At 49.3% G+C, this 12,390-nt stretch overlaps 1 protein-coding gene across 4 annotated transcripts in view; it reads right to left on the reverse strand.

Moving 5' to 3' along the window:
* IPPK (inositol-pentakisphosphate 2-kinase) overlaps positions 1-12,390 on the reverse strand; it is a 60,984-nt gene that overhangs the window by 36,024 nt on the left and 12,570 nt on the right. For all 4 annotated transcript variants that reach the window (XM_032164522.2, XM_032164523.2, XM_058444752.1 and 1 more), the window contains exons 3-6: positions 11,269-11,364; positions 7,370-7,436; positions 4,256-4,377; positions 2,867-2,956 (exon numbers count right to left, since the gene is read on the reverse strand). In XM_032164522.2, coding sequence (XP_032020413.2) covers positions 2,867-2,956; positions 4,256-4,377; positions 7,370-7,436; positions 11,269-11,364 — 375 coding nt within the window. The remainder of the gene's footprint in view (positions 1-2,866; positions 2,957-4,255; positions 4,378-7,369; positions 7,437-11,268; positions 11,365-12,390) is intronic.

A 12,390-nucleotide genomic window follows, 5' to 3' on the forward strand; every position in this document is an offset into this window, starting at 1 on the left:
TACAAAAAATTCAAAAACTAGCTGGGCATGGTGGGGTGCGCCTGTAGTCCCAGCTACTTGGTGGGGGCTGAGGCAGGAAGATGGCTTGAGTTCAGGGGGTCAAGGCTGCAGTGAGTCATGTTCACACCACTGCAGTCCACAGGGGGTCAAGGCTGCAGTGAGTCATGTTCACACCACTGCAGTCCACTCTGGGTGACAGAGCAAGACCCTGTCTAAAAAGAAAAAAAAGAAAGAAATTCTTTAGTTGAAAAGTACAGTAACTAAAATGAAAAAGTAACTAGAGGGGCTCAAGAACAGACTTGAGAGGCAGAAGAGAAAATGGTTGAATTTTAGGGTAAAGACCAAGAGATCTACACCTCGACACACCATAATCAAATTGTCACAGGACAAAGACAAGGAGAGAATCTTAAAAAGCAAAAAGAGAGAAGTGGCTCATCCCATACAAAGCACCTTCCCTAAGATTAACAGCTGATTCCTCGTTAGAAACCATGGAGGCCAGGAGGAGGCAGGATCATGACATATCCTCAGTGCTAAAAGAAAGATTGCCATCCAAGAATTCTAGATCTACCAAGACTATCCTTTGAAAATGAAGGAGAAATTAAGACATTGCCAAATAAACCGTAACTAAAAGAATTTGTTGCTAGAAAACCTACCCTACAAGAATTACTAAAGGGAGTCCTTTAGGCTGAAATAAAGGATACTAGATAGTAACTCAAATCCACAGGAAGAAATAAAGAGCATCGGTAAAGGTAACTACATAGGCAAATATAAAAGAAGGTATAAACACATTTTGTAATTCTTGTTCTTCTATATATTTTAAGAGATAACTGCATAAGGTAGTAATTACAAATCTGTATCACCCAGAACATGATGTAGAAACATCTAATTTGCATCCCAATAACAGCACAAAGGTTGGGGGAGGGAGCAAAGCTTTAGAGGAGCAAAATTTTGTTTATGATTGAAATGGAGTTGGTATTAACCTGAACTAGACTGTTTAGGTTATTATGTTAAATTAACACTCAGAGCAACGAGACAGAAAGTCAACAAGAATGAAAGCTTGAACAACACTATGAACCAACTAGACCGAACACATCTATAGAAAATCCACCCAGCAACAGCAGGTTACACATTCTGCCCAAGCAAACATGGAACAGTCTTGAGGAAGAACCTTATGTTAAACCACAAAACAAGTCTCAATACATTTTAAGAGTGAAATCATGCAAACAATGTTCTCCAAACACAGTGGAATGAAACTAGAAATCAGTCACAAAAAAAAATTTGACTCACAAATATGTAAAAAGTAAACACTCCTAATTATCAGTTGGTCAAAGAAGAAAGCAAAAGAGAAATCAGAGAATGAATTAAGATAAAATGAAAACACAACATACCAAAATGTATGGGATGAAGAGAAAGCAGTTACTTAAAGGTTTATTAAAAGAATGATCTTAAATGAATAACCTAACTTTCTACAATAAAAAGCTAGAGGCCAGGCGCGGTGGCTCACGCCTGTAATCCCAGCACTTTGGGAGGCCGAGGGGGGTGGATCATGAGGTCAGGAGATTGAAACCATCCTGGCTAACACGGTGAAACCCCATCTCTACTAAAAATACAAAAAATTAGCCGGGCATGGTGGCGGGCGCCTGTAGTCCCAGCTACTCACTGCACTGTAGCCTGGGTGACAGAGCGAGACTCTGTCTCAAAAAAAATAAAAAAATAAAATTAGAAAAAGAATAACACACTAAGCCCAATCCAAGCACAGTGAAGGAAACAGTAAAGATTAAAGTGAAGACACATGAAATAGAAAATGGGGGAGAGGGGAGCAGAAAACTGAATAAAACCTAAAGTTGTTTCTTTGAAAAGATCAACAAATATGACACAATCCTTTGGCTAGACCAAGGAAAGAGACAGAAACCAAATTACTAAAGTCAGATATGAAAGAAGGGGACCCTACTACTGACCTGTATGCCATCAAATTAGATGAAAATGGACAAATTCCTAGTAACACACAACTACCAAAAAAACCCACTCAGCAAATAGAGAATCTCAACAGATTGGTAACAAGAGACTGAATCAGTTATCAAAAATCTTCTAACAAAGAAAATCCCAGGACCAAATGCCTTCACTAGTGAATTCTACCAAACATTCCAAGAAGAATCAATACCAATACTGAAACTCTTTCAAAAAATTGGAGAGTGAAAAGAAAATAATTCCTAACTCATTCCATGAAGCCAGTTATTACAGCAGTACCAAAGCCAGACATCACTGGAAACTACACACCAACATCCCCTATGATTCAAAAACCCTCAACAAAAAACTAGCAAACTGAATTCAGCAGCATATAAAAGTACTATACACCATGAGCAACTGGGATTTATCCCAGAAATGCAAGGTTGGTCCAACATGCAAGAATCAATGTAATATACCACATTCATAGAAAGAGGAAGACACCTTGCTTTGAAGTGATAAAAATGTCAGCAACTAGATAGAAGTGGTAATTGTACAACCTTGTGAAGAGACTAAAACTGAATTATATATTTAAAAGAGTGAATCTGGTGAACACGGGCCGGGCGCAGTGGCTCACACCAGCACTTTGGGAGGCCAAGGCAGGTGGACTGCTTGAGTCCAGGAGGTGGAGGCTGCAGTGAGTATGATTGCATCACTGCACTCCAGCCTGACAGGGTGACAGAGACCCTGTCTCTAAATTTAAAAAATAAAAAAGGTGAACACAAATCACTTTGTGAAATAAAATGTCAACTAAAAATATCCATATTTTCTTTTACTCTTCTGAAAACTATGTGTGCCCATGCCTCAGCCCAGATCCCCAGCGTGCAGCTAAAGTAGCCCACAGCTGGGCATTGGCTCTCACCTTGAGGTGCTGGTGCATGCAGTATCGACAGACCTTATGCTTCATCTCATGCGTGACATCACTCGAGAAAGGAATAAACCCACATTTTGGCTGTAAAATAAATAAATGAGGAAAAATATTTAGGAAGAAATCACATACCTCTAAATAGACATATCACTGACTACAAGATAATGAATGCAGCAAGATAATTAGGCATAAATGGCCCCAGAAGCTGTTTTCATTTGCACCTCCCAGCGGGAACAACACTTCCTCCATCAGATCACACAAACATCTCTGCTAGAGGACCCACGGCCAGAACTCTCACTGGGGAGGGTCAGTGGTGCCTCTACACTAGCTCAACACAAGCACAACACATAGTAGCTTCATGCTTTCATTCAAGAATGTGACTGCAAGACTCTAGGAGTAGAGATGGACCCAGGACTCCCAGCTCCAAGAAGCAGAACCACTGTTCCCGCTGACACTAGCACATGGCCCGACAGGGGCCCATCTGATAGTTGCTAGGCTACCAGAAGGTCAAGGAAGCCCACTGCCCTCTAAAGGCTGCAGCCTCTGAGCATACATGACACACAGGCCTGTGCTGAGCCTCGAGCACTGGAGATGGTGGCTGGGGAAGCAGAACATCCACCTACAAGTGAGGAGGATCAGGAGGCATGAGCTCAGGCCAGGAGTGTGACCCAGAAATTGCTGCCTTAGAGTTGGAGGAGGGGAACAAAGGCCAGGACGTGTGAGGCAGCTTCCTGAGAGACCCTGGCAGCCACCCCCGACATGGGAAGCAGAAAGCTGAAGCAAGGGGGCCCCTGGCCCATCCAGCCCCCACTGCCTGGCACCAGAGAAATTCAGGACTCCTGGCCATGACACATCAGTGCCTCTGAGGGTCACACTGGCCTTTGTGCCTCCAGGAAAATCCGTCCTGAGTAGGACAAAGAGAGCTCTCCAGTCTAAGGGCAACCTGCAGATGGGGCTCCTTCAGCACAGCAAACAGCAGCCAAGCACCAAGCAGGCATGGCCAGCAAGGAAGGGCACAGAGGAAGAACCCAGGGGACCCTGACAAGCTGTGCCCTCTGAGGAAAACGGGGCAGGGGGACCCAACACGCTTCCCTCTGGTGACCCTCAACCAGGGCTTGTTTTAGCTCAGGCATGCAGGGTGGGTGGGGTCTTCTATCATGAGCTACCAGGAATGAGCCTAAACCTGGGATCTGGGAGCCGTGGCAGGAACCAGAACACAGGTGGGGGCTGTGGAAGGAGAGAAGCAAGTGGAGCTTCCAGGAGCCAAGGGTGCCTACCACTCACTTCAGTGGGAACTAGAACCCAAGGCACATGACTCTCGGACTCACTACCCAGGACTGACCTTTCCCCTTTACCCACACCATCTGCCCCTCGACAGGTCACCTTAATCTCTACACACAGAATCGGCCGGTGCTCTGCAAAGCGGTAGGTTTGGAGTCTGGTTAAATTAGGAAGGCACATAGCATAACCACTGAGAGTATCCAGGTCCTTGTCACAGCGAGACTCTGGAAAACAGAGCAAGGGTCACACAGAGCAAGGTCAGTGAGAGAGATGAGATGATCCCTGCCCAAAACAGGCCCCACCTTGTCCCTGGTTCCAGGGGGCATCTCTGTACCTGATGAAAACCTCATGTTTCCCTGGGGATTGTGGGACACACACAGTAACAACGTGGTTTAGGCCAGGCACGGTGGGTCACATCTGTTATCCCAGCACTTTGGGAGGCCAAGGCAGGTGGATTACGAGGTCAGGAGTTCGAGACTAGCCTGGCCAACATAGTGAAACCCCATCTCTACTAAAAATACAAAAATTAGTCAGGCACGTTGGCACGTGCCTATAGTCCCAGCTACTCGGGAGGCTGAAGCAGGAGAATTGCTTGAACCCTACAGACGGAGGTTGTGGTGAGCCGAGATCATGCTGCTGCACTCCAGCCTGGGCAACAGAGTGAGACTCTGTCTCAAAAAAAAAAAAAAAAAAAAAAAAAGGCAGGCACGGTGGCTCACAGCTGTAATCCCAGCACTTTGGGAGGCCAAAGTGGGCAGATCATGAGGTCAAGAGATCGAGACCTTCCTGGCCAACATGGTGAAACCCCGTCTCTACTAAAAATACAAAAAATTAGCTGGGCGTGGTGGCGTGCACCTGTAATCCCAGCTACTCAGGAGGCGTAGGCAGGAGAATCGCTTGAACCAGAGAGGCAGATGGGGTTGCAGTGAGCCCAGATCGTGCGCCACTGCACTCCCGCCTGGCGAAGGAGCGAGACTCCATCTCAAAAAACAAAAACAAAAACAAAAAAAAAAACAACTTGGTTTATGTAGGGGGTAGCTTCAGGCCTTATGGTATCGGCTCAAACTCTGGGGAGGCTGGAGACCGCAGTCAGCCACACCGATGGTCAGCTATGTCGACGTGCCTGAGCCCCAGTGAAAACTCTGGACAATAATGCCTGGTGAGCTTCCTGGTGGGCACACTCCATATGGGAGAGTGAATATTGCCCACACCACCCCTGAGGAGAGGACCCAGAAGCTCATGCCAGGTCTCTCCTGGACCCCACCCCTGCACCTCTCCCCTTGGCTGTTCCCATCTTTATCCTTTTCCTGCAATAAACCATAACCATGAGTAAAACAGTGAGTTCTGTTCGTCCTTCTAGCGTATTATCAATCCTGAGGGTGGTCTTGGGGATGGTCCCCTAATTCCACAACACCCTTAGCCCAGGAACCTGAAGAGGAGGGGGCTGCAGGTTCTACCTTCTCTCATATCTAGGCCCTTCCCAGTCCCCAGTGCACCAATATTTCCCCAGCACCAGATCTGCTGGAAGCCGTGGTGTGGACAGAACTAAACAAGCCTGGATTCCAGGCACCCCAGGTACAGGCTTTCCTCCTTTAACATAATAAGCCTTACTCCAAGTCTGGTTCTTATCACTGTGGCGTGATAAACCTCCCACGGTTGTTATGAAATGGCAGGCTGAGCAGCAGAGCAGTTGCAGACAGCACCCTGGAGCCGGGCTCAGACTGCATTCACCGAGAGGAAGAACTGGAGCCTAGCCACTGTCCAGTGGCGTTCCCACCTCCCCAGCCTTTCCTGCAGTGTGAAGCCCATTCCTCCCTGTCCCAGCCAGAGACTGCAGACCCAGAGAATGGTTTGCTTTCATTTTCCAAGTCAAATCAGGAAAAAATTTTATACTGGCCAATTCTACACCCTCATTGCCTGGCTGTGCTCTGGGCAGAGGCATTTCCACCCTCAACTCATGAAATTTATCTCTTTGATCACTGACTGAAAAAAAAGCTTTGACCTGGTTCCTGTCATAAGGCCACCAGCAAGTGCAGAAAAGGGAGTGGGTGGGGATGGAGGAGAAAGGGAGAGGTGAAGGGATGGAAGGGGATTGGAGAAGGACAGCATGAGGATGGTGGTGATGCCACAGAAGGCCCCTAGATTCCCTGTTCCTCAGAAGGACAGAGACCTAGCCTAGACTCCGGTTGGGGGCAGCTCCCAGGGCTGCAGATCCTCCTGGGCCAGGCCCTCCCTCCTGAAGCTGAGGTCACTTCAGTTTCCTTTTGCCTCTCCCAGGCCTCTGGGAACCCTTCCCGTTCCTAAGTCTGCCCCAGACCCTCCACCTCCAGCTCCTCCCTCATGCTGTTTTCTGTGGTATTAATTTGTTCTTTTTTTGTTTGTTTGAGATGGAGTCTCACTCTGTCACCTAGGGTTGGAGTACAGTGGTGTGATCTCAGCTAACTGAAATCTCTGTCTCCCGGGTTCCAGCGATCCTCCTGCCTCAACTTCCCGAGTAGCTGGGATTACAGGTGCCCGCCACTACACCCAGCTAATTTTTGTACATATATATATATATATATTTTGTTTGTTTTAGTAGAGAAGGTGTTTCGCCATGTTGGTCAGGCTGGTCTCGAACTCCTGACCTCAGGTGATCTGCCTGCCTCAGCCTCCCAAAGTGCTGGGATTACAGGCGAGAGCCACTGCACCTGCCTTTACTGGTTCTTCATCACATATTCTGTGCAGTGCTCTGGTTTTCTCATACAGAGAATTGTATCCATGAGCTCCCAGGATTTCTATCCCTGATAATGAAGTTTCTGGCAAAAGAATTACTGAAAACTGGTTGGCCTGGTGGCTTACGCCTGTAATCCCAGCACTTTGGGAGGCTGAGGCGGGTGGATCACGAGGTCAGGAGATCAAGACCATCGTGGTTAACACGGTGAAACCCCGTCTCTACTAAAAATACAAAAAATTAGCCAAGCATGGTGGTAGGCGCCTATAGTCCCAGCTACTCGGGAGGCTGAGGCAGAAGAATGGTGTGAACCTGGGAGGTGGAGCTTGCAGTGAGCCGAGATCACACCACTGCACTCCTGCCTGGGCGACAGAGTGAGACTCCGTCTCAAAAAAAAAAAAGGATTACTGAAAACTGCATATACCTAACACGGGTAATCATTTCAAATACTTTTCAAATGGAATATTTTAAATTACAAACAATATTTGTAAGTTAAACACCCTTACCTGGTCTTTCAGATTGGATCTTTAAACAAAGCTGTTTCACAAACTCTAAAGGTAGCTGAACGACTTCCTGTAAGAAAACACATGAAATTATCAGTGTGAATTGCACAATGACATGAACACAATGCCACAGAACTGCATGCCTAAAAACAGTTGAGCTGTAGGTTTTTATGTTATGTGTAATTTATAATTTTTTTTAAAGTTTACTGCTTAAAAAAAAAATCAGTGTGTGGATTTTGGGAATAAACGCTACTCTATTATTTTCAGGACATGTCCAGGTTAAATAGAGACACCAACGTTTCACTGCAATCAGGGTGGCCAGCTCTCAGAATGGCTGGGTCCACGGTGGTGACCAGCCTCAAGGCCAGCTTCTCTCGCCACAAAGTACCCCTTCTGAGCCCCCTTCCGGTCTTTACAGCATTTATGGACCCAGAGCAGTTCTTAGACCACATGGAAGACCCTTACTGACCACTCAGACAACCTGAGGACCTCACGCTTCCACCTGAGGAACAGCTCAGCATCTGAAGAATCACTTATCTCAGGAAGATGGCCTGTGCCTCCTCAGCCCTGGAGGACACGGTATAACCAATGCCCAGCATTGCCCTCCACACGGCTCTTCTGCGAAGTTTCCCAAATGAAAGGTTTTTATTTAAGCCACATTGCTTACCATCTTCCCCGTCCTCTCGTGTTTCCAGGGTGGCAGAACTGTGACTTCTGAAAAAGTCCCAAAGGGACACAGGAGATCTGCTAGGCTAAGAATGCTGGGATCCTGCCCACACAGACCATGCCTTCCCCACCCTGCGCCGTCACACCCATGCCCCTCCACCACCACCCCGTCCGCTCCCAGTCGGCTATGCCACTTTCACTTGTGATTTGTCATTTACCTAAACATGCTATAAATTAACAAAATATGACTTACTATAAACTTAGTACAGAATTAGGTAAGGTGACACAATGGACAAGAGTGGGGAATGTAAACATTCGAAAATTTGTAAATTGAGGCCAAGCGCGCTGGCTCACGCCTGTAATCCTAGCACTTTAGGAGGCCGAGGCGGGTGGATCACAAGGTCAGGATTTCAAGACCAGCCTGACCAACATGGTGAAACCCCGTCTCTACTAAAAATACAAAATTAGCCAGGTGTGGTGGCGCACGCCTGTAGTCCCAGCTACTCAGCAGGCTGAGGCAGGAGAATTGCTTGAACCCGAGAGGCGGAGGTTGCAGTGAGCTGAGATCACGCCACTCCAGCCTGGGCGACAGAGCGAGAATCTGTCTCAAAAACAAAAACAACAAAAAAAGAAAATTCGTAAATTGGATCATCTCAAGGAAGTCCAAGTTCTGGCTCCACTTCAAAGAAAGCAAAAGCACAAAAGGCATGGATGCCGACTCTGGATGCCTCGTGTGTGAGAACCATCGCCCAGAACCACACAAGGCCCTCACTCTGCCCTGGCCCCCACCCCACAGCACATATGGCTGGGAGACACAGCAGCCACGCAGGTCTCAGGTCCATGTACAGGGCAACGACCCTCCACACCGCTGTCTGCCCACGCACGGCCTGAACTCACAGTCACTCAGGTGAAAAGCAGACCTGGGTGGTTTATTTCCAACAGCTGTAAATCATTGATTTTATAATACCCATATCTGTGTTTAAAGTCAAAATAAAACGCTGGCCTGGTGCAGTGGCTCACACCTATAATCCCAGCACTTTGGGAAGACAAGGCAGGCTGATCACTTGAGCCCAAGAGTTCAAGACCAGCCTGCCCAACATGGTGAAACCCCGTTTCCACAAAATAACATAAAATTAGCTGGGTGCAGTGGGGCACACCAGTAGTCCCAGCTACTCGGGAGTGGGTGTGAGGCAGGAGGATCACTTGAGTCTGGGAGGTTGAGGCTGCAGTGAGCCATGATCACACCACTGCACTCCAGCCTGGGTGACGGAATGAGATAAAAAACAAAAACAAACAAATACTGACAGCAAGCATCCTCTTAAAAGTCCAACTACATTGGCGAGTGTGGACCACGCCACCATCCAACCATGTGAGGATGCACCAACCAGCTCCTGCACAAGGTATTCACCTAAGCGGACCAGAGGGAAAGCCCACAGAAATCCCCTCCTGGAGCTGATCCCTGGAATCCCACAGAGCTCCCGGTAACCTGGGACTTGAGATGTGGGAGGACCTCCAGGCATCACCCTCTAAATGGCAAAGGGACAACTGCTCAGAAGGACAAAGAGCCGCCAGCCTGGCTGTCCCTTCACTCATGTCCCCAGCCTGAAAACTGGGCCATGGCACAGAACTGTCAGCATGTGAGGTTCCAACGGAGCTGAGGCTGGCGCCAGACAGCATCCAACCTCATCAGGATTTGGCCCACAGCAGCGAAGTGGAACTCCTGAGCCTTCAGGTTCCTCCAGTATGTAAGGAGCAACAGTGGAAGAACAAGGCGAGCAGCTTCTGCCCCTTCCCCATTTCCTAAACTCTCCAGCTCCCAGACACAGCACTGGAGACAGGCCCAGACCAGCACCACACCCACCGGGCAGGGCTGGGAGCCAGGGTGTGGCTGTCCCAGTCTCTGTCTCACGGTCTCATCACAGGGCTGGTTGTATCTTGCCCCACAACAAACAGGAGGGAAACTCTACGCTTTGCCTAACTCACCGACACATCTGTTCTTCCCTCACGTGGCCCTGTGTGGCCCTGCAGACGCAGCGACCTTGAAGGGTGCATCGTCAGCCTAGAATGGGCTCTGCACCTACTCTCCCACTGCGCCAGAGCCCAGCAGCATCCTACCGGGGCACGCTCACCTGCAGCGCAAGCAAGCTCTGCTTCACTTTGTCGGTATCTTAAGGCAGAGGAAATACGCTCACAGGCGGCCTTGTGGGTTGAGCCCTGTTTGCTGTGGGTTCATTACTGTGACCCTTCCCACTGAGGACAAACCTGGAGCCAGACTGCTCATTGCTGGAAATGCTCCCCATCCTGTCCCCTCAGAGCAGTCCCCAACGCTCACCCCACCAGGTCGCCAATGGGACCTCGAGTCTAGTCCCATGCCCCTGGCCAACAAGGGCCATCACCACACGAGTCCTCCTGCCACAGAGGATTCTGGTGGATCTTGCCTCCAAGAATGTTCCTTCCTGGAGGAGAAAACTAGTTACGGCACAGAACCGTCCAAGGAATATGCCCTGGGGAAAAAACTGCATGAATCTTCCTAACAGGGGAACTGTGACCCCCAAACGCTCCCAACACCACAACGGTGCAGTGAACAGGCTGGAGGCAAGTCAACACCCGCAGCAGCTGCAGAAGGGTGGGACCCAGGGGCCTGTCCAGGTCTCAAAACTGCAGATCTGCTCAGAGGACAGCCCCAGGCAAGAGGTGAGCCAGGGCTGGCAACCTTGGTCCCATTCCCATAGACCCCAGCACAGGCGGCAACACCCAGGGGCTCCCATGGCTTTTCTCTAAACCCCAGCTTTTAACATTCATTGAGCAGCTGAGGCCCTTCCTGGGTGTGATGAGCCACCCCCAGGACAGCCCCAGCAGGCGCCACCACCCTCCCACATAGGGCCTCTTGTGTTCAAAGGTGCCCAGGGGCAGAGAGCAATGCCATTCCTTGAGGCTCAGTGGCACTGGATGCTGCTCAAGAGCCCTCACCCAGCAAGAGCCTCCAGGAGGGCCGGCAGAGACAGGCCCTGGAGAGCAGGGGCTCACGTGGGCCCTCTGAACCCCATGCTTCTCAGCTAGGAAAGAGAAACTGCAGTATCCGCTCTGCTGCCACCCAGCACAGCAAATGAGAAACACTTGGAGACTAGCTGGATCCGGGTTATCATTAAGCACAAAGTTCCAAAAGATCACCGGGAAGTTGGCAGTGTTGATGCAAAACACGCCCAAGAATTCAGACATGAATAAAAAGCACTTACCCCACAATGAACATAGCTCTCCCCCAAAAACTCCTTCATGACATTTTTGCCAAAGTCCACTATGTTCTGCAGGTGTTGAAATATCTCTTCCGAGGTCTGTAAGAGACAACCACAGGACAGCCTTCGTGATGGGACCTCCCGACACAGCCTTGCTTGAGGGGAGAGGCAAAAACCACCACGGACCCCACCACAAGCAGGGGGGACGTCCCAGCCACAGACAGAACCCGGGTGACGGCCCTCAGACCCAGGGGAAGATCCCCAGTGCCCCTCACCAGCGTGCCTCCCCAGCCATGCCACCCACCTCAGCCCAGAGACTTGGGAAGGTAGTAGTCTGAGGACCGCACTGCTGCCACCTCTTGTCTGCCCTTCTCCCAAAACGGCCCCTACACATGCCTTCCAAGGAATGTGACTTTGAAAACCTCCGACATCTCACATCTCAATCTCTAAAGAGATTTTACTCTTTAGCCTCTAAATGTAGAATATTCTTTCCCCAGTCAGAGGTTCTTAAAGAGTCCGTAAGGTGATGAAACTGGTTGAGACAGAAATCATCCCTATGTCCCTCAATGGCCCGATACAGCTGTGGTCACAACTTCTGACAAAAAAAACCCTGGCCAGGCGCAGTGGCTCACACCTGTAATCCCAGCACTTTGGGAGGCCGAGCCAGGCGGATCACCTGAGGTCAGGAGTTCAAGACCAGCCTGGTCAACATGCTGAAACCCCGTTTCTACTAAAAATACAAAAATTAGCCAGGCATGGTGGCGGGCACCTGTAATCCCAGCTACTCAGGAGACTGAGGTGGGAGAATCACTTGAACCTAGGAGGCAGAGGTTGCAGTGAGCCGAGACCATGCCCCTGCACCCCAGCCTGGACGACAGGGTGAGACTCTGTCTCAAAAAAAAAAAAAAAAGCCCCCTTGGTCAACAGAAAAGTGACCACTCAAGTCTCCACTGATCACACAGTGTGCCACATTATGTCATTTACAGAGGAAATGCAGCCAACTGCTGCCTGGCAGACACTGCCCCAGCCACTCCACACAGGAAGATCTGACAGGGGCCACAGATGCCAGGCCTTGGGGGGAGTCAAGGTTAGGGTGGTTTGGGCTCTGCAGTCACTGAATGCGGC

This window comes from Hylobates moloch, unplaced genomic scaffold, assembly GCF_009828535.3.
Source record: "Hylobates moloch isolate HMO894 unplaced genomic scaffold, HMol_V3 SCAFFOLD_10, whole genome shotgun sequence".
NCBI lineage: Eukaryota > Metazoa > Chordata > Mammalia > Primates > Hylobatidae > Hylobates > Hylobates moloch.